Source organism: Schistocerca americana, chromosome 1 (genome assembly GCF_021461395.2).
Source record: "Schistocerca americana isolate TAMUIC-IGC-003095 chromosome 1, iqSchAmer2.1, whole genome shotgun sequence".
NCBI lineage: Eukaryota > Metazoa > Arthropoda > Insecta > Orthoptera > Acrididae > Schistocerca > Schistocerca americana.
Window position 1 is genome coordinate 1,108,998,476 of NC_060119.1, and position 23,830 is coordinate 1,109,022,305.

Consider the following 23,830-nt stretch of genomic DNA (forward strand, 5'->3'; position numbering starts at 1 on the left):
AAAAGAGTAAAAAAAATTGAAGAGTGTAGTGGGAATAGAACTTGGATAGGAAACAGATGGAATAGAGTGCACCAGAAAATAAGAATTGATACACCCAGATAGGGAAGGCATCACTCACCAAGTGCTGTGCCTACCAAAGTCAGCAGACCCCTTACCTTAATTCCATGTGCAAAAGTTACTCCTTCAATTATAAAAGTTATTAAAGCCCAACTTTTGACCACTTTATTATGTTTCTCAGTTGCACATTTAATCCATACTCCAATTACTGGTAATTCTACATAGTCCTCATTATGTTTTAAGCCTTTACTTAAGGATTCAGACACTCCTGAAATTTGGCTGCCTGTGTCAATAAGACACCTGCCTTGCCATGATCCTATTCTGACTTTAATGAATAAACAGTGGACATCAGTACATTTATCAGTCTTAACATCATCATATAACAGGTAACTGTCTATCTCCTCAAAACTAAAGCCTCCAAAATCACTGTTGTTCTTACCATTTTCTTTGCCTCCGCACACTTTCATTAAATTGACATAGATAGACCTCACTATCCATGTACACTTTCTTGTTTGTTGTAGATCAGCACTATGGTACTTATCTTTAAGTCATTTTATAATAACATATTTTATTTTATGTCACAAGTCTAGATATAAGGCTGAACACAGATTTTTTTTATCATGGTTCTAAATATTTCATCTTTCTCAATAACATCACTATTTGACCACATGTTACATAAAAAAGATTCATTTTCATTTATAACATTAAACAACTTACTGCCACCACCATCTGCACACTCCTTACTAGTAATTAAATCAAGAGTTTTTGGTTGGGCTGAGTTTTTTGGGGGAGGAGACCAGACTGCGAGGTCATCAGTCTCATCAGATTAGGGAAAGACGGGGAAGGAAGTCGGCCATGACTTTTCAAAGGAACCATTCCGGCATTTGCCTGGAGCAATTTGGGGAAATCACGGAAAACCTAAATCAGGATGGCCGGACACGGGATTGAACCATCGTCCTCCCATATGTGAGTCCAGTGTGCTAGCCACTGCGCCACCTTGCTCAGTCACGAGTTTTGTTTACTGTGATACTGTCATTAACATTCTGTAAGCCTTTAACACTGTCCTTGGGTACCCCTGCAGCATCATAGTCACTACCACACATTTCCTTACTAATACCTAATGCCTCCAATTCTTCTTTAAAACAAACAAAATACTTTTCCTCTTCATTAATACGCTCATTATCATTTACCTTCAATTTATTATATACAGTAATACCATGAACACCATCAATATCACCACATAAATTACTAACTTAATCATTCCCTACTTCATTATTGTTTAAATACCCACATGGCAGCAATTGAGAAGTTTAGTGAATTTGTGCCTCCAGTTATTTCGAATTTTCAAATGTTATCTGGCATCAATAGCAAGAAGATGATCAACAAAAGTGCCAAACTAATACAGGTCCCTCAGACAAAAAACTATGCCTAGAAAGCACAGGTAACACATGTATACAAGAAGGGTAGCAGAAATGAGCCACAGAACTACTGCCCAATATCCTTGACATTCATTTGTTGTAGAATCTTAGAATATGTTTTGAGATCAGTCATAATCAGGTATCCAGAATGACCTCTTTCAAGCCAGGCAGAATGAATTGTGAAAACATCAAGTGTGTGAAACCAAACTCACACTTTCTCACATGACATACTGAAAGCCATGGATTAAGCCAGTCAGGCTGATGCAGTTTTGCTCAATTTCTGAAAAGCGTTGGACTCTGTACTACATCTGTGCTTATTGTCAAAAGTATGATCGTATGGGATGTCAAGTGAAATGTGTGACTGGAGCGAAGATTTCTTGGCAGCGAGGACCCAGCGAGTTATCTTGGAGGGAGAATCATTGACAAATGTAGAGATAACTTCAGGTGTACCCCAGAGAAGTGTACTGGGTCCCTTGTGGTTCATATGATATAATAACGGACTTGTGTACTATATTATTAGTAAGCCCATGCTTCTTGTAGATGTTGAGTTATCTATAATGAAATTCCATATGAAAGAAACTGTACAAATATGCAGTCAGATCTTGACAAGATTTCAAAGTGGTGCAAAGATTGGCATCTTGCTTCAAATGTTCAGTAACGTAAAACTGACGATATTATGAAAGGATTGATTGTTATTCACCATATGCTGGAGACGCTGGGTTGTGATAAGACTATTTAGCAGTCTTTCTGTGAAATCACCTTTGTAGACTGATTTGATTTTCCCAGTATCCTACAAATGAACTGATGTCTGCCACCTGATGTGTCTTTGATTGATCCCATGTGATCATTCTATGCCATATGTCTGCAAATTTTTACATTTTGATTTTTTGTGTGAGTTGACTGATTTCAGTTGTGACTCACTGGCATTGTAGTCATAGAAAACTCCATTTTTCCATTTTATGAAGCGCAGAGTTTTAAATTTCTAAACATTTAATACAAATTTCTAATCTTTGCACCACTTTTACATCTTATTAAGATCTGACTGAATATTTGTGCAGTGTTCTTCAGTCAGCTGTGAAGTGGTGTGAAAATTAAACTAGGGTGTAGTCTTGGGATTTACTTTGTAAAGGAACATTTTAAAGTAGGATTCAGCATTTCTGATTTTGCTTTACTACCCTCAGTTTCAAATTGTGTATCATCCACAGGAGTCTGGACATTAACTTTGGTGTCACCAACTGCCTTCACATATGACCAGAATTCCTTTGGATTTTGTGAAAGGTCTTTCTATAAGATTCTGTTATGTTAGTCATTGAATGCTTCATACATTGTCCTTTTTTATCCAACTGTGATGATAAAATGTCAGTATTAAAACATTTCCATCGATCAGTTTTAACTGAGAAGGAAAAAATAAAATTTCACAGAGTTAATAGCTGACTAATTTACCCTATTCAGGGAAAATTTACAGGACAAGAAGTGGGAAGAAACATATCAAGGACACGTAGTACATAAGAAATTCCTTCCTATAAATATTCTTATAACATTATAAATCCAGTTTTTCTTTGCAACAGGCCAGGGAATATTGCAGTAGAAGCTGAGAAAAAAGGTGGCTAGCACTTGCAATCAAAGTATTTTATTTTAGGAAGAGAGAGCTTTATTTAATGCGTAAGACTAGCTCTGATCAAGACATAAAAGTCCTCGCACTGTCATCAAAAAGGCAAAAACCATGTACTGGAAAAAAAAAAAAATAAAAAGAATCCAAGAACAAATCAATGAAAATATAGAGTAGATTGTCAATAATCAGATGATATGAAATTCAAATCATTGGCTACTAAATTCAATGAACTCTTCCTAATAGTAGCTGAAGCGCGCACAAAAAATGTGCCAGCATCTCAGGTGAAGTACTAAAATCTTGTGATGCCATAATAGTTACCTTTGTAATCAATCAATGAGTCAAGGTTTAATACTATCAGAAAGACATCATGTTGGAAGATTTGTTTTCATGGATCTAGTCAGTACTCTTGAAGGGAAAACTGACTGTAATCTCTTTTTACAGCTTGAACAAAGAAGAATGAAACTGGTACTATGATATTAAATGGAAATGAGAACACTCAATTGGAACACAACAAGAAAATATACGGAGAGAGAGAGAGGTTATTTGTTATTGGCAGAAGAATTATCTCAAACAAGGAATTACTAGTATTTTCTTTCCCAGTTTGAGACTGTCCTACATTGCTAAAATCTCTTCAGCAATGCGATGTTAAACCCTGATTTCCTTTCTTTTTCTTACATTGTGTCCATTACTGTCAAAGGTATGTAGCAGTTTTACCGACTTCATTTTAATATTTATTCTTGGATGCATTTCTGTTACATCAGCTCTACTTATATTTATTCCCCCCCTCCCCACATAAAAACTCAGTGCTGTGACTGTGATTCATTCCACTGCAATAAATATTTTAGGAAGTAGGTATGTATTGGAACTCCAGTGACTGTTACTACATGTGCTCCACAAAGAATAACTGTGTCCTGAAGTGCAATAAACTTCCTGCAGACAGAAGTTCTTGCCAGGAAAGCATCTTTAAAGCATGCAAATGATAATGTGACTTGTTTTCTTTTCTTTTTTTTTTTTTGTAAAACTATTAACCTTGTTGTGCTGATCTGTTGGTAATGCACCACAGGGAATGCAAAACAAGTCTGGAAAATTCCTGTTTCCATACAAAATAATACTGTGCAGCTTGCATTGCTTTGCATTCTAAATTTCAGTTATGAATATAATAAATATTTCATACTAACAGCCAAATGTGACAATTCTTATTCTTGAGTCCTCCACAAAAAATGCCCTCTACCCTGAAACTCCAATCATTTTGTTTTTATTTAAGTTCTCACTTAGCACCTTAAACAAAAGCGATTTCTTCTGCTGGACAAAGGGGAGGAAATGGTAGGACTAAGTGAGGTTTTCCTACATAATGCCCGGTTAGTTACCTTGGACACAGCTTGTTTTTTGCTAGCCTATTCTTCCTTTTGTTAACTGAAGGGAAGATAGTATTTTTGTTGCCTATCTTGAGTATATCTATGAAGCACTGAAAAACAAATTTCGAAAATTCTGTGGACTGGGATGGAAAACTCACTAAGGTTGTTAAAGCAGTACACATCTTAATTGCATGTCCAGTAGCCTGAAAAATTAACCTATACTTTGAAAATGGCCACTTCCCAGAGTTCCTGAAGCATTCTGATGTTAAGCCACTATGTAAGAAGAAAGAGATGATCCAAGGAATTACTACTCTACATCAGTTCTCTCATCCACGTAAACATTATCTGAGAAACTTGGTGTTACTCAAATCCAAAGTTTTGCTGCAAAACAAGTCATTATTCTAAGCAATTACTTTGATTTTTGGCAATGAAAAAGCACCATAGATGCAGTCAACAATTGTGTTGATATAGATGAAGCTACATTCACCAGTCAAGAAGAATGGACTGAGATACAGAGACTATCAATGTGAGTAACCATTCCGCTGCTTGCATCCAGTATTCAGTGGGAAATATCTCATCTGTGGTGCCACTCAACTATTCATTAACTTGTTTCTTTTATTACATACTCTGAATCATTTCCTAGTAAAGCATGTTGTAAACTGCCGAGGGTTTTCTTCATCATCTACACTTAACAGATTAGGCAACAAGTCTGTTCCAGTTTACAAATTCTCTAACCACTTCTCCTTAATTGTTGCCCCTGATAATTATAATTATTCCTATTGCTCATATTTCCTCCCTCTATCTCACATATTTTCATGTTCTGTTTTCCACACCCACCTGTGCCACACGAACTTCTATAAGTCATCCGTTCCTTTTTTCCCTCGTATTTGAATGTTTCTTGTGTATACATATGTATTTTTACATATAATAGAGGGAAACATTCCATGTGGGAAAAAAAGCCCACATCCTTTCGTCTTTCCCTCTCCTTCCCTCTTTCCTGATGAGGCAACAGTTTGTTGCGAAAGCTTGAATTTTGTGTGTATGTTTGTGTTTGTTTGTGTGTCTATCGACCTGCCAGCACTTTCGTTTGGTAGATATATGTATTTTTACAGATTTTCATGTATTTTTATTTATTTTCACATATTTGTATGTTTTTAAAAAATTTTGTTTTTGCATACCTGTGCATATTTTCATGCATCTTTCTGTTATCCAGCTCCCCTCACAACCCTTCACTTGCTCACGTCTTGTGTCTTTTCCTGTTCCCCCAATGCCAGCCCTACCACAATGGACTCCTGCTTCAACTTTCAGCACCAGTTCAGAAAACTATCCGTTTCCTTGGCTAAAACCCAGTCCAATTCATTTTTCTGGATTCCACCACTCCTTTCACAATGATTTTCAGATTCCAGTAGTCACTGTCCCTCACAAACCCAGTATTGCAAAAGCACATTACATGGCATAGGCATTCCAGAACCATGTCTGCTACCTGTGCAAGATTCTGTTACTGTGTAATCCCTACTACATAAGCCACATCGCTGAAATGGAATCCCTTGCTCTAGCACCTGCAAAAGCATTCCAGGCATGATCTCTGTAAGCTATCTAACATGCTGACAACCTACTGCCACCTTGGAGCATCACTATCCAACCCCTATCTTACCCACAGTGTTTCTCTTCACCAACCCCCATAGCACCCTGACATTACCTAGCAGATCTTTTCAACTTACCAAAATCCCATAAAACTCCCTACCAACACTCCAAATCCAAGTCCAGAGATTAAACAATCCTAGAACACTGTAATTAACCATTCCTACAAAATCCTCAAGCCCACAAAAGTTTCAGTTATATCCAAAGCCCTACATGAAAATTTAACCATGTTGGACTTGTTAAAGACCTACTCTCCTGCTCCTGACCTCTGCAGTGGAAACATTTCTTGTCACCAGTCCTAAAACCAAAGCCAATCTATACAATATTGCAGTGCTTGTGTTATTCTGAACAGGCACTGTGGCAACTACAGCTGTTGTGAAATACATTAACTGAATTCGCAACTGAAAATAAGGACAACCACCAGCTGTAGAGTGGAATGTCGACAATGAAAATTTGTGCCAGACTGGGACCAACCAATTCCTTCACTAACTCCCCACCATCCTCACCCCTTTACCTCCTGGTTCCCTACTGGTCACAACTGATACCACTTCCCTACACACCAACATCCCTAATGCTCAAGGTCTTGATGCATTGAACACTACTTTTCCCAATGTCCTTTAGACTCCAAACCCATTACATCATTCCTTATAGAAGTAACTTTATTCTAACACACAACTATTTCACCTTTGAAGGGAAGGTATACAAACAAATCTGTGACACAACCATGGGCACCAGCATGGCACCCTCCTACGCCAACCTGCTTGTGGGCCACCTAAAGGAAACCTTCCTGGCCTTCCAAATCCCTGGTCTGGTTCAGGTTCATTGATGATATCTTCATGATCTGGACCCAGACCAAAGGCACCGTATCCTTGTTCCTTCACACCCATCTGCTTCACCTGGTCCTTCTCATCACAGCGTACCACCTTCCTGGATGTTGATCTTCTCCTTTCTGATGGCTCCAGTCACACCTCTGTCCACATTCAACCCACCAATCATCAACAGTACCTGCATTCCGACTGCTGCCATTCCTTCTATACCAAACAACCCCTCCCATACTGTGTAGCCATATGGGGATGGTGTATCTGCAGTGACAACAGCACTCTTTTCCAGCATGCTCAAAGTCTCAACAAGGCCTTCACAGACAGGCATTATGGACATCCTACCCAAGATATTTCCCATCCCTCCTAAGGTGATGTTCCATCACCCACGCAACCTCAACAACATCCTAGTCCATTCCTACAGCACTCCCAATCCCAGCCCCTTGCCACAGGGATCATATTCCCCTGGAAGACACAGGTTCAAGACCTACCCAATTCACCCACCCAGCATTTCCTATTCCAGTCCTATCACAGGCTCATCTTACCCCACCAAAGGCCAGGCCACCAGTGAAATCAGCTTTGCTGCAACCACTGCACAGCCTTTTATATTGGTGTATCTACAAACCAGCTGTCCCCCCAGGATGAACAGCCACCGCCAAACTATGACCACAAGCATTGTAGACTCCCCTGTGTCACAACATGTAGGTCAGGCTGTTCCAACTGAGCTCCAGGGAGCCGGAGCGCTCCGGAGCGCTCACTGCGGCAGCTCGGAGCCCGCGTGGAGGGGGAAAGCAAACTCACTGCCCCCTGGCCGCATGCAGCCGCAACTGACGCAATAATCCTTGTTCAATGACAGCTATGACTAGCCGCGGGAGCCCTGTACACGTCTTCACGCTGCGCACTACGATCAGGTAGAAGGCGTTGCACGCAGAGAACTGGTAGCCAGGCTTAAGAACGACATAGCAGGAGACGTAAGTTCAAAAACAGTTTCATAATACGGACGGTATCAAAACATGCAACATAGTTTGTGTTTTGTAATGCGTTTATAATTTTCAGGTGAATGAGAGCGGAGAAAACACTACTGAATCTGCACTTTGAGCAAGCTACAGGGTCGCTCACATCATTGCGACAAGTGGCAAGCCATTTTTGGTGGGACCACTCGTAAAATCGTGCACGGTAGCTGTTGCAGAATGTTTGTTTCCAATGGAGGTGCAGGCAATTGAATGGGTTTGCCTGTCGAAGCAAACAATGTCTCGTCAAATCCTGACATGGCAGCGGATTCAGAGACGCAGCTCAGGAGAAAGGCGGAGAGCTTTGTTGCATTTTCGCTAGCATTTGACGAAAGCACCGACATATCGGACTGTGCTCAACTTGCAGTTTTTGTGTGTGGTGTCGACATGGAGCTGCAAGTAACTGAATAACTCTTGGATGTGGTACCACTCGATTACACCGCAACAGGACATGACATTTTTGAAGTTGTTTGTGAATCAGTGGACAATATGAATTTGCCATGGGATAAGCTCCATTCTGTTGCAACAGATGGTGCATCACAAATGATTGGGCATCACCAAGGTTTTGCTTCTCATTTGAAAAATAAACTCAGGGACGAATTCGGGAAAGACATTTTGACTCTTCATTGTTTTATTCACCAAGAGGCACTGTGTGCTGAAACAGTAGAGCTAGGTGGCATAATGAAAGATGTCGTGAAGTGTGTGAATTTTGTGCGGCGTCACGGTATGAATCATCACCAATTCAAAGGATTCCTGAAAGATATCGAAGCAGAGTATGGGGATATACCTTATCACAGTACAGTTCGTTGGCTGAGTCAGGGAAAAGTTCTTGATGTTTTCTTTGCCATTCGTGAGGAAATATCCCTTTTTCTCAAAATGAAAGGGGAAGAAATGTGTTGTCTGAAAGATATAAAATGGATATCAGACCTGGCGTTCCTAGCTGATATAACTATGCATCTGAATAATTTAAATCTGTCACTGCAGGGCAAAGGGCAGCTAATCGTTGACATGCAGGACCAGATCAAAGCGTTCATGGAAAAGTTACGTTTATTTGAGAGGCAGATGAGTAATGGACATTTAACATTCTTCAGTCGTCTTGCTTCTTTAGAACTACCTGAAAGTACTACTTTCGGCGATTACCAAGCAAAGTTAAAGCAGCTCATCACGTCGTTTGAAACACGATTCCGAGACCTCACTAGTTTGGAAATGGAACTTAAGGTGTTCAGCACTCCTTTTTCAGTTTCCCCCGATGACTTGTCACCGTCACTTCAATTCGAGATAACTGATTAGCAAAATTAAACTTTGTTGAAAGAGAGGTACTACAACACGTTGGATTTGTCATGATGGTGTCATTCATTACAGCAAAAAACATTTCCCAAGCTTCACAACAATGCCGCTCAGATCATGTGCATGTTTGGATCTACGTATTGTTGTGAGCAGCTTTTCTCAGTAATGAAAAGAGTAAAAAGTAAGGAACGATCGTTTCTTCAGGATGCAACTATGAAGGCCATCCTCCGCATTAACTCTGCGAACACTTTGACGCCTGATATTTCTGATCTTGTAATGAAAAGAAAATGTCAAGCTACAGAGACCCAATAAAGTTAGTATGCAATTTATTGTAAAACAGTTGTTTCTTATTTATTTCCTGAACATCGTATTTCCTGGTGTAGCATGTCACCACGTCTTAGCAGCTAAGAGTATGAGGTTGTCGATCTTGAAAGATGCAGCTGGCACATCAAGACGCTTGCCTTGCCGCCTGCCTCAGCCAGCCGTGCCACGTGTTGGCCCACTTGACTGGTTACAGCGAGCAACACGGCTCCCTGGAGCAGGGAGCGCTCCGCAGCTCACAACGGAGCCAATGAGCTGGAACAGCCTGATGTAGGTGAACATGACATGCTTGATTTCAATGGCTGCTTTGCAACCCGGGCTATCTGAATCCTCACATTTTCTGAATTGCACAGATGGGAATTATCCATACAACACCTCTGCCCTATCACTTCCTCCATTCTCACATACCCTCAACTTCATTGTGCCGCCCTCTGCCAGTGCAACCACCCATCCTTTCCCCTTTCCTTTTCCTCTCCCTTTCCACTCCTCATTTTTTTCCCCATCACCCCACTTCATGATGCTGTGCTTGGAAGTCTCATCAGGCAGCAATCAAGTCTGTGCACGTTCCATCAGTTTCGGGTGTGCAGCCGCAGAAATCTCCTTCTTCTTCTAATATTTCGGCTGTATAACGTTCAGCCATCTTCAGAGTGAGTCGCAAGACTGAACAGTCTTTGCGCCGCCAAAACCTGAAGATTCACATCAAGTCCATGCATGCCCAACCACACAGAGCTCTTCTCTCCCACCACACACACCCTGCTATTCCTCCCCCTTCACTGCCCCACACCAGATTGCTATTCACTATTGCATTCTGGTTGGAGTTGCCAGTGGTAATGCTTATTTGTATATGAGGTGTGCTTGCTTGTGTGAATGTGTCTGTGTTTTCTTTGCTGAAGAAGGGGTTTGGCTGAAAGCTACAATGTGTAATAGTTTCCATTGTGCCTGTCTGCAATTCACTGGATCACCTTTATGGTGAGTAACAATCTATCCACTTCCAAATATTGTTGATCTTCCAACCTGGAGTTTCTATTGTTTGATTTTTGTTAGTTTTACAAACATCTCTTCTTCCTGCAAATAAACTTCTCAGGTTTGCTGCAAGACTGTATTGTGTAAATCCCATAATTTCTTCATTGATGCAACTGCTCGATGTCTTCAGGTGGTGGTAGTTGCTGCTGTTACTGCTGTAAGACACAACTGCTGACTGAGAGGAGCAACTACCACCACCTGAAGATGTTGGGCAGTTGCATCAATGAAAAAATTTTGGGTTTTACACAAATACGAGAAATGTATTTTCAACAGATCCATCTAGAAAGCCTGAAAAGTCACATTTCTTCTTCCTGCCTGTTTATAAACTAAGGTTCCTCCATGGTGAGTGTTCATCAGAGACAAGGGTATTGTCAGGAGTGCCTCAGGGAAGTGTCATTTGACACTACTATTTTCTACATACATAAATGATCTAGTGGACATGGTGGGCAGCAATCTGAGGTTGTTTGTGCATGATGCTGCGATGAATTGCAGCTAGCTCTAAATGTAGAAAAATGTAAATTAATGTGGATGAGTAGTAAAAGAAACAAGTAACATTCAGATACAGCATTAGTAGTAACGCTCCAAAGTGATATGAAATGCAATGAGCTTGTGAAGATTATGATATGGTAGGAGAATGGCTGACTTTGGTTTATTGGGAGAATTTTGTGAGTGTGGTTCATCTGTAAAGGAGACCACACATAGGATGCTTGTGCAACCTATTCATGAATACTCCTTGAGTGCTTGGTATCTGCACCTGGTTGGATTAAAGGGAGACATTGAAGCAATACAGACTTGTTACTTGTAAGTTTGATCAAGATGTGAGTACTGGGGGACATGCTTCATGAACTCAAATGGGAATCCTCAGATGGGAGAGATCATTCTTTTTGTGGAACACCATTAAGAAGATTTAGAAAACCAACATTTGAAACTGACTGCAGAATGATTACGCTGCTGCCAAAGTATTTTTTGCATAAAGACCATGGAGGTAACAGAAACTAGTGTTTGTATGGAGACATATAGACAGTCATTTTTCCCACCCTCTGTTTGCGAATGGAACAGGAAAGTAAATGACTTGCAGTGGTACAAGGTACCCTCTGCAGGTACCATACGGTGGTTTGCAGAGTATGTATGTAGATGCAGATGTGTAGTCTGCTAAGTCATTTAGTGTCCATTCTTTGTATGTATTCATACAAGGTGTTATGGTTTTTGGCAATTCTGCTTTCAATTGGCACCACTTTTAGTTCTTGTTGCACTGTTTTGTTTTTTATGTGCCCCTCAGAACAACATGTTGCCATTGTTATGCCTTTGCCCATCTGTCTGATCTATAAGAACTTCATGCACTCCTCAGGAAAGTGGCATACTACATAATTATTATCACAAGTTTATTCCCAGAGTGTCTACAATAACACACCCGTTTCATTGTAATCATGCTCCTTTTGTTTGGTCTACAGCTTTTGAGGGTGCTTTTGGGCAGCTTAAGGACGGTCTTTTCTTTGCACCATGCCTTGCAGCATTTAAACCCACAAAGCATTTGGTCCTGGCCATGGACATGTCCAAGTATGGGACTGGGGCAGTCCTGGCCCATTACCATTCAGATGGCTCCAAACACCTTATTGCCTTTGCATCTAAAATACTCAGCTTCGCTCAGCAACCTTGTTCTGAGGTGGAAAAAGGAACTCTTGCTATTGTCTATGCCTTAAAAAAATCATGTATTCTTTCTTGCATGGTGCAAAATTTCATTTAATTATCAACCATAAGTCCTTGGTTTCCCTGTCTAGCCTATCGGCGTCCTTACTGGACAAAGTCACCAGAGCCACTCATCGTCTTCCAGTACAATTATGAGATCCATTTTCATCCCACATCACTACACATTAATTCAGATGCCTTTCCCAGCTCCCTATGGGCCTGGGCCCCTCATTTGGCCTGATGAATTGCTTTTTTCTCAACTGGATATGGAGGCAAGGCACACAATGGACGGTTTCCCCATCACCAGTTCCCGTATAGCCTCTTCTGTGGCACTGGATCCAGTGCTTTGGCAGGTCATACGCATAATACAACAGGGGTGGCACGAACATCCGTGGCCTGGCAGCAGACCCACTTTGGAATTTTTATGCATTGAGCCACTGCCTCTCCCTCCTGTGTGGCATTCTTTCCTTGTCAAAGGAAAGTTTTATTCCCCGGGTCAGTTCCAAATGTTCTGCAGCAGAAAGTTCTCTGCTTATTACATCTGGGTCACTAACCCCCATATGTTTTACCCAGGCATTGATCAGGAGGTGGAATACCTTGTCACAGCCTGCCACGTGTTAGGGTGAACAGACAGCACCAAGTACTGTTCTTTTGCCACAGACAGCCCCCGTGTGCCTGTGGTGAAGAGTTTACATTGATTTCACTGATCCTTTTCTAGACACATTCTGGTTACTGGCAACTGATGCTTTCCCTGTTTTTCTTGTGTTGCTTGTTGTTTGTCTAATGGCAGCAGATGCAACTGTCAAGACTCTGTTGAAGATATTTTACCCCTTCCACCTGTAGTTGAATGGTGAGGATGAACATCAGGTATGAACGTTTAAGGCAATAGATGTGCAAGTTCATTGAAGATTTCCCAGCTGACAGTGCTCACATTCTTTTTAAGTCTTATAGAACATCGCCAATCGGGGTTGAACTCCAGAATAACCATCAGCCATGAATGTTGCTCAATCTCTTACTACCGGGCAAATTTCTCACAGTGGCTCCAGATTTCCAACAGTAATGCTTCACACTACCAGTCTGGGCCAGGACATTTGGATGGTGCCCTCACTGGATTCTAGTTATTGACCACTGTCAGCGTGGTCACCATACCTTCACAGTTTGCACTGATGGTTGACTCGTGGCATGCTACCAAACCTGTTGAATCCCAGAATGGGCACAGAGCTTCCTCCTCATGCTGTGGGCCTGATGACTCATTCTTCATCAGCCCTGTCTGTTGTGGGAGTTGAGCAGGCCTGGTCATGCTCACCTACCTGGCAGTTGGGGGTTTTGTCAAAAATGATGGCAGGTTTGCTTCCTGCTCCTTCACCAGAGCCTTCTCTCCTGTCCACCATCATTGCTGCCCATGCTGGCACCCCTCATCATGGTTTTCAGTGTCCAGATGGCTTCAGCACCTTGGGGTCTGGTGGGGTGCCCTCAACCACTCTCTTTCATCCATATACACCAGAGTTTCTAGCGTCTCTGGTTACCAACCTCTGGTGTTGCTATTAATGTCTCTTCAGTCAAAGCATCATGGATGATGACACCTGGTATTCCCCCCCCCCCCCCCCCCTCCCCCCTTTCCACAACGAAGGAGGAGTGTAGTAACCTGCCGGTTACTACATCTACTGCCTACAGCAGACATGAGTCAAGCCATGATGGTAAGTGTAGTATGCACTAACATTCAAATGGCACACCCACAACTACCCAAGGCAGCTGCCTGAGTCAGCCTGGTCACCATATCATCATCATCATCATCATCATCATTTAAGACTGATTATGCCTTTCAGCATTCAGTCTGGAGCATAGTCCCCCTTATAAAATTCCTCCATGATCCCCTATTCAGTGCTAACATTGGTGCCTCTTCTGATGTTAAGCCTATTACTTCAAAATCATTCTTAACCAAATCCAGGTACCTTCTCCTTGGTCTACCTCAACTCCTCCTACCCTCTACTGCTGAACCCTTCAGTCTCTTGGGTAACCTTGTTTCACCCATGCATGTAACATGACCCCACCATCTAAGCCTGTTCGCCCTGACTGCTACATCTATAGAGTTCATTCCCAGCTTTTCTTTGATTTCCTCATTGTGGTCACCCTCCTGCCATTGTACATTGTTCCCATCTACTAGTACCTGGAATCATCCTAGCTACTTTCATATCCGTAACCTCAACCTTATTGATAAGGTAACCTGAATCCACCCAACTTTCGCTCCCATACAACAAAGCTGGTCGAAAGATTGAACAGTGCGCAGACAACTTAGTCTTGGTACTGACTTCCTTCTTGCAGAAGAGAGTAGATCATAGCTGAGCGCTCACTGCATTAGCTTTGCTGCACCTCGCTTCCAGTTCTCTCACTATGTTGCCATCCTGTGAGAATATGCATCCTAAGTACTTGAAACCGTCCACCTGTTCTAACTTTGTTCCTCCTATTTGGCACTCAATCTGTTTATATCTCTTTCCCACTGACATTACTTTCGTTTTGGAGATGCTCATCTTCATACCATAGTCCTTACATTTCTGATCTAGCTCTGAAATATTACTTTGCAAACTTTCAATCGAATCTGCCATCACAACTAAGTCATCCGCATATGCGAGACTGCTTATTTTGTGTTCACATATCTTAATCTCACCTAGCCAGTCTATTGTTTTCAACATATGATCCATAAATAATATGAACAACATTGGAGACAGGCTGCAGCCTTGTCTTACCCCTCAAACTACTCTGAACCATGAACTCTGTTTACCATCAACTGTAACTGCTGCCTGACTATCTATGTAAAGACCTTTAATTGCTTGCAAAAGTTTGCCTCCTATTCCATAATCTCATACAACAGACAACAACTTCCTCCTAGGAACCCGGTCATATGCCTTTTCTAGATCTATAAAGCATAGAAACAATTCCCTGTTCCACTCGGAACACTTCTCCATTATTTGCCGTAAGCTAAAGATCTGGTCCAGACAACCTCTAAGAGGCCTAAACCCACACTGATTTTCATCCAATTTGTCCTCAACTAATACTCACACTTTCCTTTCAACAATACCTGAGAAGATTTTACCCACAACTCTGATTAAAGAGATACCTCTGTAGTTGTTACAATCTTTTCTGTTTCCATGTTTAAAGATTGGTGTGATTACTGCTTTCGTCCAGTCTGATGAAACCTGTCCCGACTCCCACGCCATTTCAATTATCCTGTGTAGCCATTTAAGACCTGACATTCCACTGCATTTGATGAGTTCCGACTTAATTTCATCCACCCCAGCCGCTTTATTGCACTGCAATCTATTGACCATTTTCTCCACTTCCTCAAATGTGATCCTACTTCCATCATCATTCCTATCCCATTGTACATCGAAATCTGAAACATTACTGATCATATTTTCACCTACATTGAGCAACTCTTCAAAATATTCCCTCCATCTGCCCAAGGCATCAACAAGATTCACCAGCAGTTTTCCTGACCTGTCCAAAATACTTGTCATTTCCTTCTTACCTCCCTTTCAAAACTGCTAATTACACTCCAGAATGGTTTTCCAGCAGCTTGACCCAAAGTCTCCAACCTGTTTCCAAAGTCTTCCCAAGATTTCTTCTTGGATGCTGCAATTATCTGTTTGGCTTTGTTTCTTTCTTCAACATAACTTTCTCTGTCTACCTGAGTTCTAGTATGTAGCCATTTTTGATACACGTTCTTTTTCCTTTTACAGGCTGCCTTGACTGTGTCATTCCACCAAGCTGTTTACTTCATCCTACCTTTACACACTACTGTTTTCCAAGACATTCTTTAGCCACTTCTAGTATTGTGTCCCTGTACCTTGTCCATTCCTTTTCCAATGACTGTAATTGACTACATTCAACTAACTGGTACCTTTCTGAGACCACTGTTATGTACTTGTGCCTGATTTCCTTATCCTGAAGTTTCTCCACTCTTATCCTACATATGAACCTGACCTCCTGCACTTCGGCCTCACGATACCAGTTTCACTGCAGATTAAATAGTGATCAGTGTCATCAAAGAATCCCCTGAATACACATCATCTGCTGTCACCAAATCCATCATACATGCACAGCACTGTACCAGCAACACGTGACGGTGATAGTGTCTTTATAAGGGCAAGGAAAGGCCTTCGGTCTCTCAACTGTTAAATGCGTTTGAGACATGTAAACTGGTTTCATTGTATTCTTGTAGATGTTACTCCATGACCCAATAAACTGTATCTATTTCCTTGTGGTCCGTAATTAGAACACTTTTCACTACAATTTTCTAGCACTGTGACTTCCCTATATGAGATCTGTTCAAAAAATTAAATTTTGTCCACAAAATGTTTCTACACTTACCTTTTATTTGTTATGCATGGTCTCCTTCAAAATACTCTCCTCTACAACTGATACACCATTCCCACTGCCTTTCCCACTTCTGGAAGCAGTCTTTGTGTGCCTCTTGTTGGACCATCCAAAACACCATCTGCGAATATTCTTTTATCTCATCTATCATTGCAAATCTTCATCCTTTCAATGGGGTTTTCAACTTTGGAAATAAAAAAAAAGTTCACAAGGGCCAGGTCTGGAGAATATGGAGGATGAGGCAGCACAGTGATTTCATTTTTTGTGCAATAGTCATGCACCAACAGGGATGAACTTATGGGTTCATTATCATTATTCAACAGCCATGAATTGTCTCACCACATTTCAGGTCGTTTCCTTCTCACATTTTCTCACGGGTATCACAACATGTCCCAATAGTACGATCAAATAACAGTTTGTTCCTGTGGCATGAACCTTCGAAGAACTAATCATTCAAAGTCAAAACTGTCAGTGTGGTTTTGATGCTTGATCTGACCTAACCATAGACCCACATCTTATCACCAATTATGATTCTCTTAAGGAACATCTTGTTCTCATTTGCGCAATCCAAAAGCTCTTCAGAGATCGCATGAAGAAGGTCTTTGTGGTCTTGATGCATGAGCCGTGGGATAAACTTGGTGGCAACATGATGCATTCCAAGATGCTGTGTCAGGATTTCATGACATGCTCTAACAGAAATGTTACATTCTTCTGCAATCTCTTGGACAGTCAGTCATGAATTGGCATGCACAGTTTCGTTGATGTTCCTGGCATGAGCATCATCAGTAGACATCAAAAAAAGGGCATCCATTTTCAAACTGTGTGAAACATTTGTAACACCAAGTATGGACTAAGTGCTCATCACCATATGCTTCCTGCATTATTTGGTGTGCCTCTGTATAGATTTTCTTGAGTTCCACATAAAATTTAATCCTTTTGTATGGATGAAGGTTTCACATGAAAGAAAAGCAGCTCATATTTTAAACTTGTGTCACACATGCTAGTCTCATTCCTCCATATAATCTCCTAAACAAAATTATTTCAAGTCATTAGACAATTTTATTTAGCCACTTTATTAATTACAGTTCTGACACAGGATTTATGACATGCTTTAAGGTAGTGACAACTTGTATAAAATGATATGATGATGGCATTTATTACTGATTTGGTTTCTCATTTTGGTATAAACATAATAATTAACAATAATTTGTTCTCACTAATTATTTCATTTAAAATGTGGCCAAGAGAGTTTTAGAGCATCAAGAAATTACCTCATTTTAAGCCCTAAATATCTGTATTAATTAACAAAAGTGCATCTGAGAGGATTACCTGTCAATCATATTTTCTACAAAAATACATTTTAACTGGTAAACTTAGCAACGAAGCATTAAATTCTTCATAGCAGTTTTTTTAAATTTGTGTTCTGAATTTGCTGGAGATATAACTGTTCCATTACAACTTCTATATATAACTGATCAAGAGAAACCAAACGGTTTTTCCATAGTTACTTTCTGTTGCTATGTTCTAACTGGTACAAAATAAGATCTTTGTTTTCATTACCAGAAAGACAAAATATGGCAGAAAATATGTTCCTCTCTGTGTTAATTAATGGTTCGAGTTGTTGGTGAAAAACCATGATTATCTTATTTTGGTGTTTGCTAAGTATGTTACAATAATAACAAATTATTTATCAACTACCTGGTAGGTTATTTTTTTGTTAAAGGCACTGCTATGTTTCTTGAATTTTACACTTCCAGCTTCTGCATCTAATACAATGTCAATAACACACACAAACTGACATGAATAGTGCTTTGCTTAATTAGCATGGCTGTAAAAGAAATGTAATTTTGCCTCAGGTTTCGGACCACATTGACACTGATGTTAACATATCTTGAGCTGATGCCTGTGGTGCTCAGTTGGCCTAATAGGTGTAAATCACCAAACCATTTGATAACAACAACTTAATTAGGCTTCTTAGTAACTGGTTGTGTAAATCCTTTGGCTAATGACTAGAAGTATAAGTGAAGAAGCATTTCTCACAATTTAACACTATTCACAAAAATGTTAACAAGTTGGATGCTACAGAACTTAAAGAAAATTAACAGTAATTTTCATAGTTGTATTGAGGGATAATACAGCTTCAGGACTGATACAAAACTGAAATTTTTGTTGTACAGGTAAGTTAACAACTCAACTAATACCTCTGATGTTACAGTATGGAAACTTTAACTTTTATCTCTGCTGTAGTAAGAATATAAATGTGTAAGTAGTGCAGGATTATTGTTATAGTCTGTTGCCAGGCAGATTCTTTAAATTGGAAGTTACTGCTGCATATATATTAGTGTACACTGGGCTCACTGAGTATACTGTGATGCACAATATTGAAACCATTCAAATGCCCTGAAATATTATGTGACTTGGTGTCACTTACAAATATATATATATATATATAAATATTACTTTGGAATCAGGGTAACATTTTACTCTACATGTGGCTCCAAAATGACTTGTCTTTTTTTAGGCTAGAAGTCAAAAAATTGCATTAGTCTATACAATATCATCATAAAATAATTGCAACAATTTACTTGGTATGGAAAATCAACTTTAAAACTTTCAGTAAATAGTATCTAAATCATTGTCAATTGCTAGTATGTTCTTTCATGAGCATATTCCCCAAAAAATAAAAATTGAATTATATTGTCTATGGCCAACCAGTTACATCCAAGTTACAAAATAGTTTCATTCTCATACAATGTATATATTATTTCTTTCTGAAAAAAAAAACTGGAAGCACAACATATAATACAATTTGTTGAAGCACAATTTCGTTTACTTGAGAGCTATGCAACTAGTAAATCTGCACATACCTGACCATGAAATGCTTTGCTCTGTTTCATTTAGTCAAATTCAGACATAGGAAGGATTTCAAATACTACATTTTTGTATGTGAATTTGCAGTTTTATTACTTATACTATTGTTATTGTTTCTGCAGAAAGATTCAATGGAGCAATGACAACTTAAAATGATATTTGGTTTATACCTCAAAGTAACAGAGAAATGTACATTGCTTCCTGTGCATACCTTATATTTCATTTTGAATGCTTTTAATATATGTTTACAGAGAGGGTCTTATAGTTTGAAGTTCTTATAATGGTGAAGTTTAAGGAAACACTTGATAGAGGAAGTATTTTTGTAGTAGTTGTGTTTAAGTATTGTCATTTCACCATCAGGCAGATACTGTGCAGATCCTTTTGTCTAATAACTTGATTATGCAAAATAACAATTACTCTGTTGCATGTCCATAAGTTATAAATAACATATTACATTCCACATATCAACAATTTCAATTAACATGTAAGCACTGACAAATTCTGTAGTATCTTAAGCTAAGAAGCTAGATAACACAGTCAGTTAAAACTATCCCTGTAGATGTAATGAGTTACTATGAGTGACCAGCTACATATAGTAGCTGTTAATTTGAATCTCTTTGGTATATAAAAAATTTTACAGCACATAATATACAGTATTTTCATGAAAATACTGAAACAAAGAGTACTTTCATGCATACTTCAACATTAAAAAAGTTTCTGATCTAATGATAATCATTTTATTTGACAAGCACAAATCAGTGGTTACTTATTTATTTACATAAAGGTCATTTCTGTATTTGCTGATGGGCAGACTATGATGGCAGTACAGTGGGTAAAATGCCAGTTAGTATGTTCACTATCTACAGAAAAAGTAGTTCTTCATATAAACTCTCAGATTCCACATCAACTTACAATCTTTCCACATAGTTACCAGGGAAAGTTCCAAAGAAACCAGTTCTTTGGCTAGAACCAACATACCAGCCATCATCACATTTTTCCATAACATAGACAGTATCGCCCTCTCTCAATTCCAGTTCATCCTCATTTTGAGGTCTGTAGTTATATAGAGCCTTGTAGCTGTAAAGAGAAAGTATCAAGTACTATTAGAAACTTGAGTTGTAAAAAATTAACATTCAAATCTTGGACATATATGCAAACATAAAATGAGGCCTAGTTCCGGAACAATGACAGTTTAAAATGAGATTTGGTTTACACCCTGAAATAATAGACAGTTGAGGGTTTAGTAAAACACAAACCTCCCTCCCCCCACCAAAATCCCCTCTGGTTAAGAGAAACCTCCTCCACCAACCAAAACTACAACAACAGTTCCAACACTTTTTGAAGATACACCAGATTGACAATGGGAATTTAGTTAATCATTGACAACTTCTTAAGTGACAAAATTTATGGTACCCACATACCTAACTAGCAACAAAATAAATTGAATGGAAATGCATCTATGACAGTATCAGTACAGGAAAAAGATTTTGTAGTATTGTGATTTGTGATTTATTATTCTAATTATCTTGTGTAATATAAGTCATTTGAGTCGGGTCTAGGTGACACCTCAATAATTTGTAGTAAGACTTCACCACAAACAGAAAATAGCTTATGCTAAGATTAGGATCCTAATAATAATACAAATTTGCTGTAAGAAAAAAACTAGTGCGATGTTCCACCTTGTTTATATCAGTCCCATAGAATCACCTGCAACTTTATTTTTAGAGGATCTGGCTTTATATTAAGTATTTTTATGCCTATTAATTTATTTTGCTATATTATCACGCCCATATACTAGGGAGAATGTGCACATAATTTCAAACTGGTTTGAGGGAAGCTTAATAAGTCTCTTTGTTTCTCATGTTGTATGTGTGGTTAAAATAATTCTCCTCAAATAATTTTTGCCTGCCTTATAAAAAGATAATAATTTTGTAAATGTATCGGGAGGAAACACTTAGGATTTATAGTTCCCAACATTATGAATAATTAGCTGTTCAGTACACATGTATCTGACCATTTTCTTCTCCATCTTCAGTATCCAAAATATGCCTGAAATCTGCACTGTAACTTATGACAGATTCAGAATAACTATGATATGTTATTTTTCATGTACCCACATCAGTAGGCAAAACAGCTTAATTTATTTGATAGGAAGTCAACATGTGCACTGCGGCTTAAGTTCTTTGAATCTGTCATCTTCTTCACTTGGTAAGTCTCCCCCCCTGACCTGGGGTTCTGGGTGTCCAATAAGTTTCCCCTGACCCAGAGTTCTGGATGTACAATAAGTCTCCCTTGACCCAGGATTCTGGGTAACTTTTATGAACTCTTCCTATATTCTAAACCTCGTCAGTCCTTTTCCTTCACCCCTCTTCTTTACCATTCAACCCTTCTGTCAGAAGTGCAAGAAGAAGGAGCCCCTGGTTCTGAAAGATAGCAAATTTCAAACCTTTATATGTGTGTTCTCCTGCCATTTCTTCTTGAGTAGATTTTTAATCTACCTATTTACATCATAGTAGATATGATATAATATGTGATGAAGCATATGCTAAGTTGCATAGATATCAGGTATTTATTCCTGAAGAGACTTACAAAAAGATCTAAATCTTCAGAGGACAGCAAGGTGAAGTTCTGTCATGATAAACAACACTGCATCACTGTAGACCATGCACCAGAGGACACTGCAATCAGAATGGATCCTCTGACTCTGACGTGATGTTCCTTGTACGTATTAGGAATCTCAAATCCTGAGTTCTTGAAGAGTACAATCACTTCCAGTATGGTGCACATTCCCATACATGAGCTTATGCAATGCCTGCCACCAGCAGGGGAAGTCTCCCAGGGGCTCACAACTCCTTTGTAAGTTTGTGCATGGTGGCAATAGGGCCTCAAGCCAATGCAGTGCTGCTTCCTTTCCTGTGCTGCAATCTTATTCTCTGGCTATATGTTATCCCCGACTTGGTCTCTAGCTTGTTTGTAGGACACTGATTATGGCTTTTCCCATTTTATCCATTCATTTAACACCATTTATTTCAATTAATTCATTTTCAGTTCCCACTTCTGGATTTGACCTCCACCTTTTCAAATTTTTTTTACAGAAGTGCGGGCCTTGTGTGTATGTTCACCAAGTACCCACCATCATAGCCAATCCATATGGGAGATCATCAGGTACCAGTGTGGTGGGAACATTCTATTGATGCTCAGGCTGTTACCTCTCTGCACCTGTCCATTCGGGGGCATTGGGACTATAGGCAGTGGCCATTGAGGTGGTCATTGCTCTAGCTGCATGGTGTCCAAGGGGAGGCACCTCATTTGAAGCTGTTGGTATCACAATGGATTTCTCACGCAGCGAAAATACCAAAATTACTCAGATCTACATATTAAAACTCACTGAGAACCATTTTACATACAAAAGGTGAGTCTTAATATTTCAATTCTGCTAATTTCAAGAATGACCTTCATTCTTCTCCATCACGTTAGGTATCTACATGAAAACTGGAATAACATTGCTGTGGACAGAGCTTGCGTAGCAATATTTTTTCTACTCAGTAAAAATGCTGCTGAAACTGATTTAATGTTGAAAACAGCTTACCAAGATCATGCTATGGGAAAAACTAAAGTGTATAAGTAGTCTGCTCAATTTAAAATTGGCAACATTTCAGCTGATGACAAACCTCACTCTGGACTTCTATCAACTGCCCAAATTGATAAAAGTTTTGAAAAAAATTAGGAGTTTGTGCTCACAGACCATCGACAGACAACTAATCAGCTGTCAGAGATTAGTGTGTTATCTTGGAGTTCATTTCAGCAAATTATAATGGATGATCTGAGAATGAAAAAGGGTAGCTGCCAAGTTTGTTACTAGGGTTCTGACTGAAAATCAAAAGGAATGTAGAGCTGAAACATGTTGTGCTTTGATACAACAGCTTGAAACTGAACCAGATTTTCTGTCAAAGGTCATTACTGGTGATGTGTCATAGTGCTACGGTTATGAGCCAGAAAGATAGCAACAGCCAAGCTAACTGAAGACGTCATTGTCATCCCGTCAAAAAAATATTGCCTAGTCAAGTCAAACCTTAAAAAAATGCTGATTTACCAAAGGCATATTTCATTCAGAGTGTGTTCCCCCATGTCAGATTGTCAATCAAACCTTTTATTTGGAAGTTTCAAGAAGATTGCACAACAGTGATCATCAAAGAAGACCCAATTTGTGGCAGACAGGAAATTGGTTCTTCCAACATGATAATGCACCTGCACACACAGCCATCTCTGTTAGACAGTTCTTGGCTTAAAATGGCATGGTTCCACTGCTTCATGCACCTTACTTGCCTGACTTGGTTCCATATCACTTTTTCTTATT

At 39.5% G+C, this 23,830-nt stretch overlaps 1 protein-coding gene across 8 annotated transcripts in view; it reads right to left on the reverse strand.

Annotated features, from left to right (window-relative positions):
- Positions 1–17,651: 17,651 nt before the first annotated feature.
- Positions 17,652–23,830, reverse strand: part of LOC124618523 (sorbin and SH3 domain-containing protein 1) — a 935,475-nt gene continuing 929,296 nt past the window's right edge. For all 8 annotated transcript variants that reach the window (XM_047145356.1, XM_047145360.1, XM_047145359.1 and 5 more), the window contains one exon: positions 17,652–20,550. In XM_047145356.1, the coding sequence (XP_047001312.1) occupies positions 20,382–20,550 (169 nt within the window). In that variant the 3' untranslated portion in view covers positions 17,652–20,381. The remainder of the gene's footprint in view (positions 20,551–23,830) is intronic.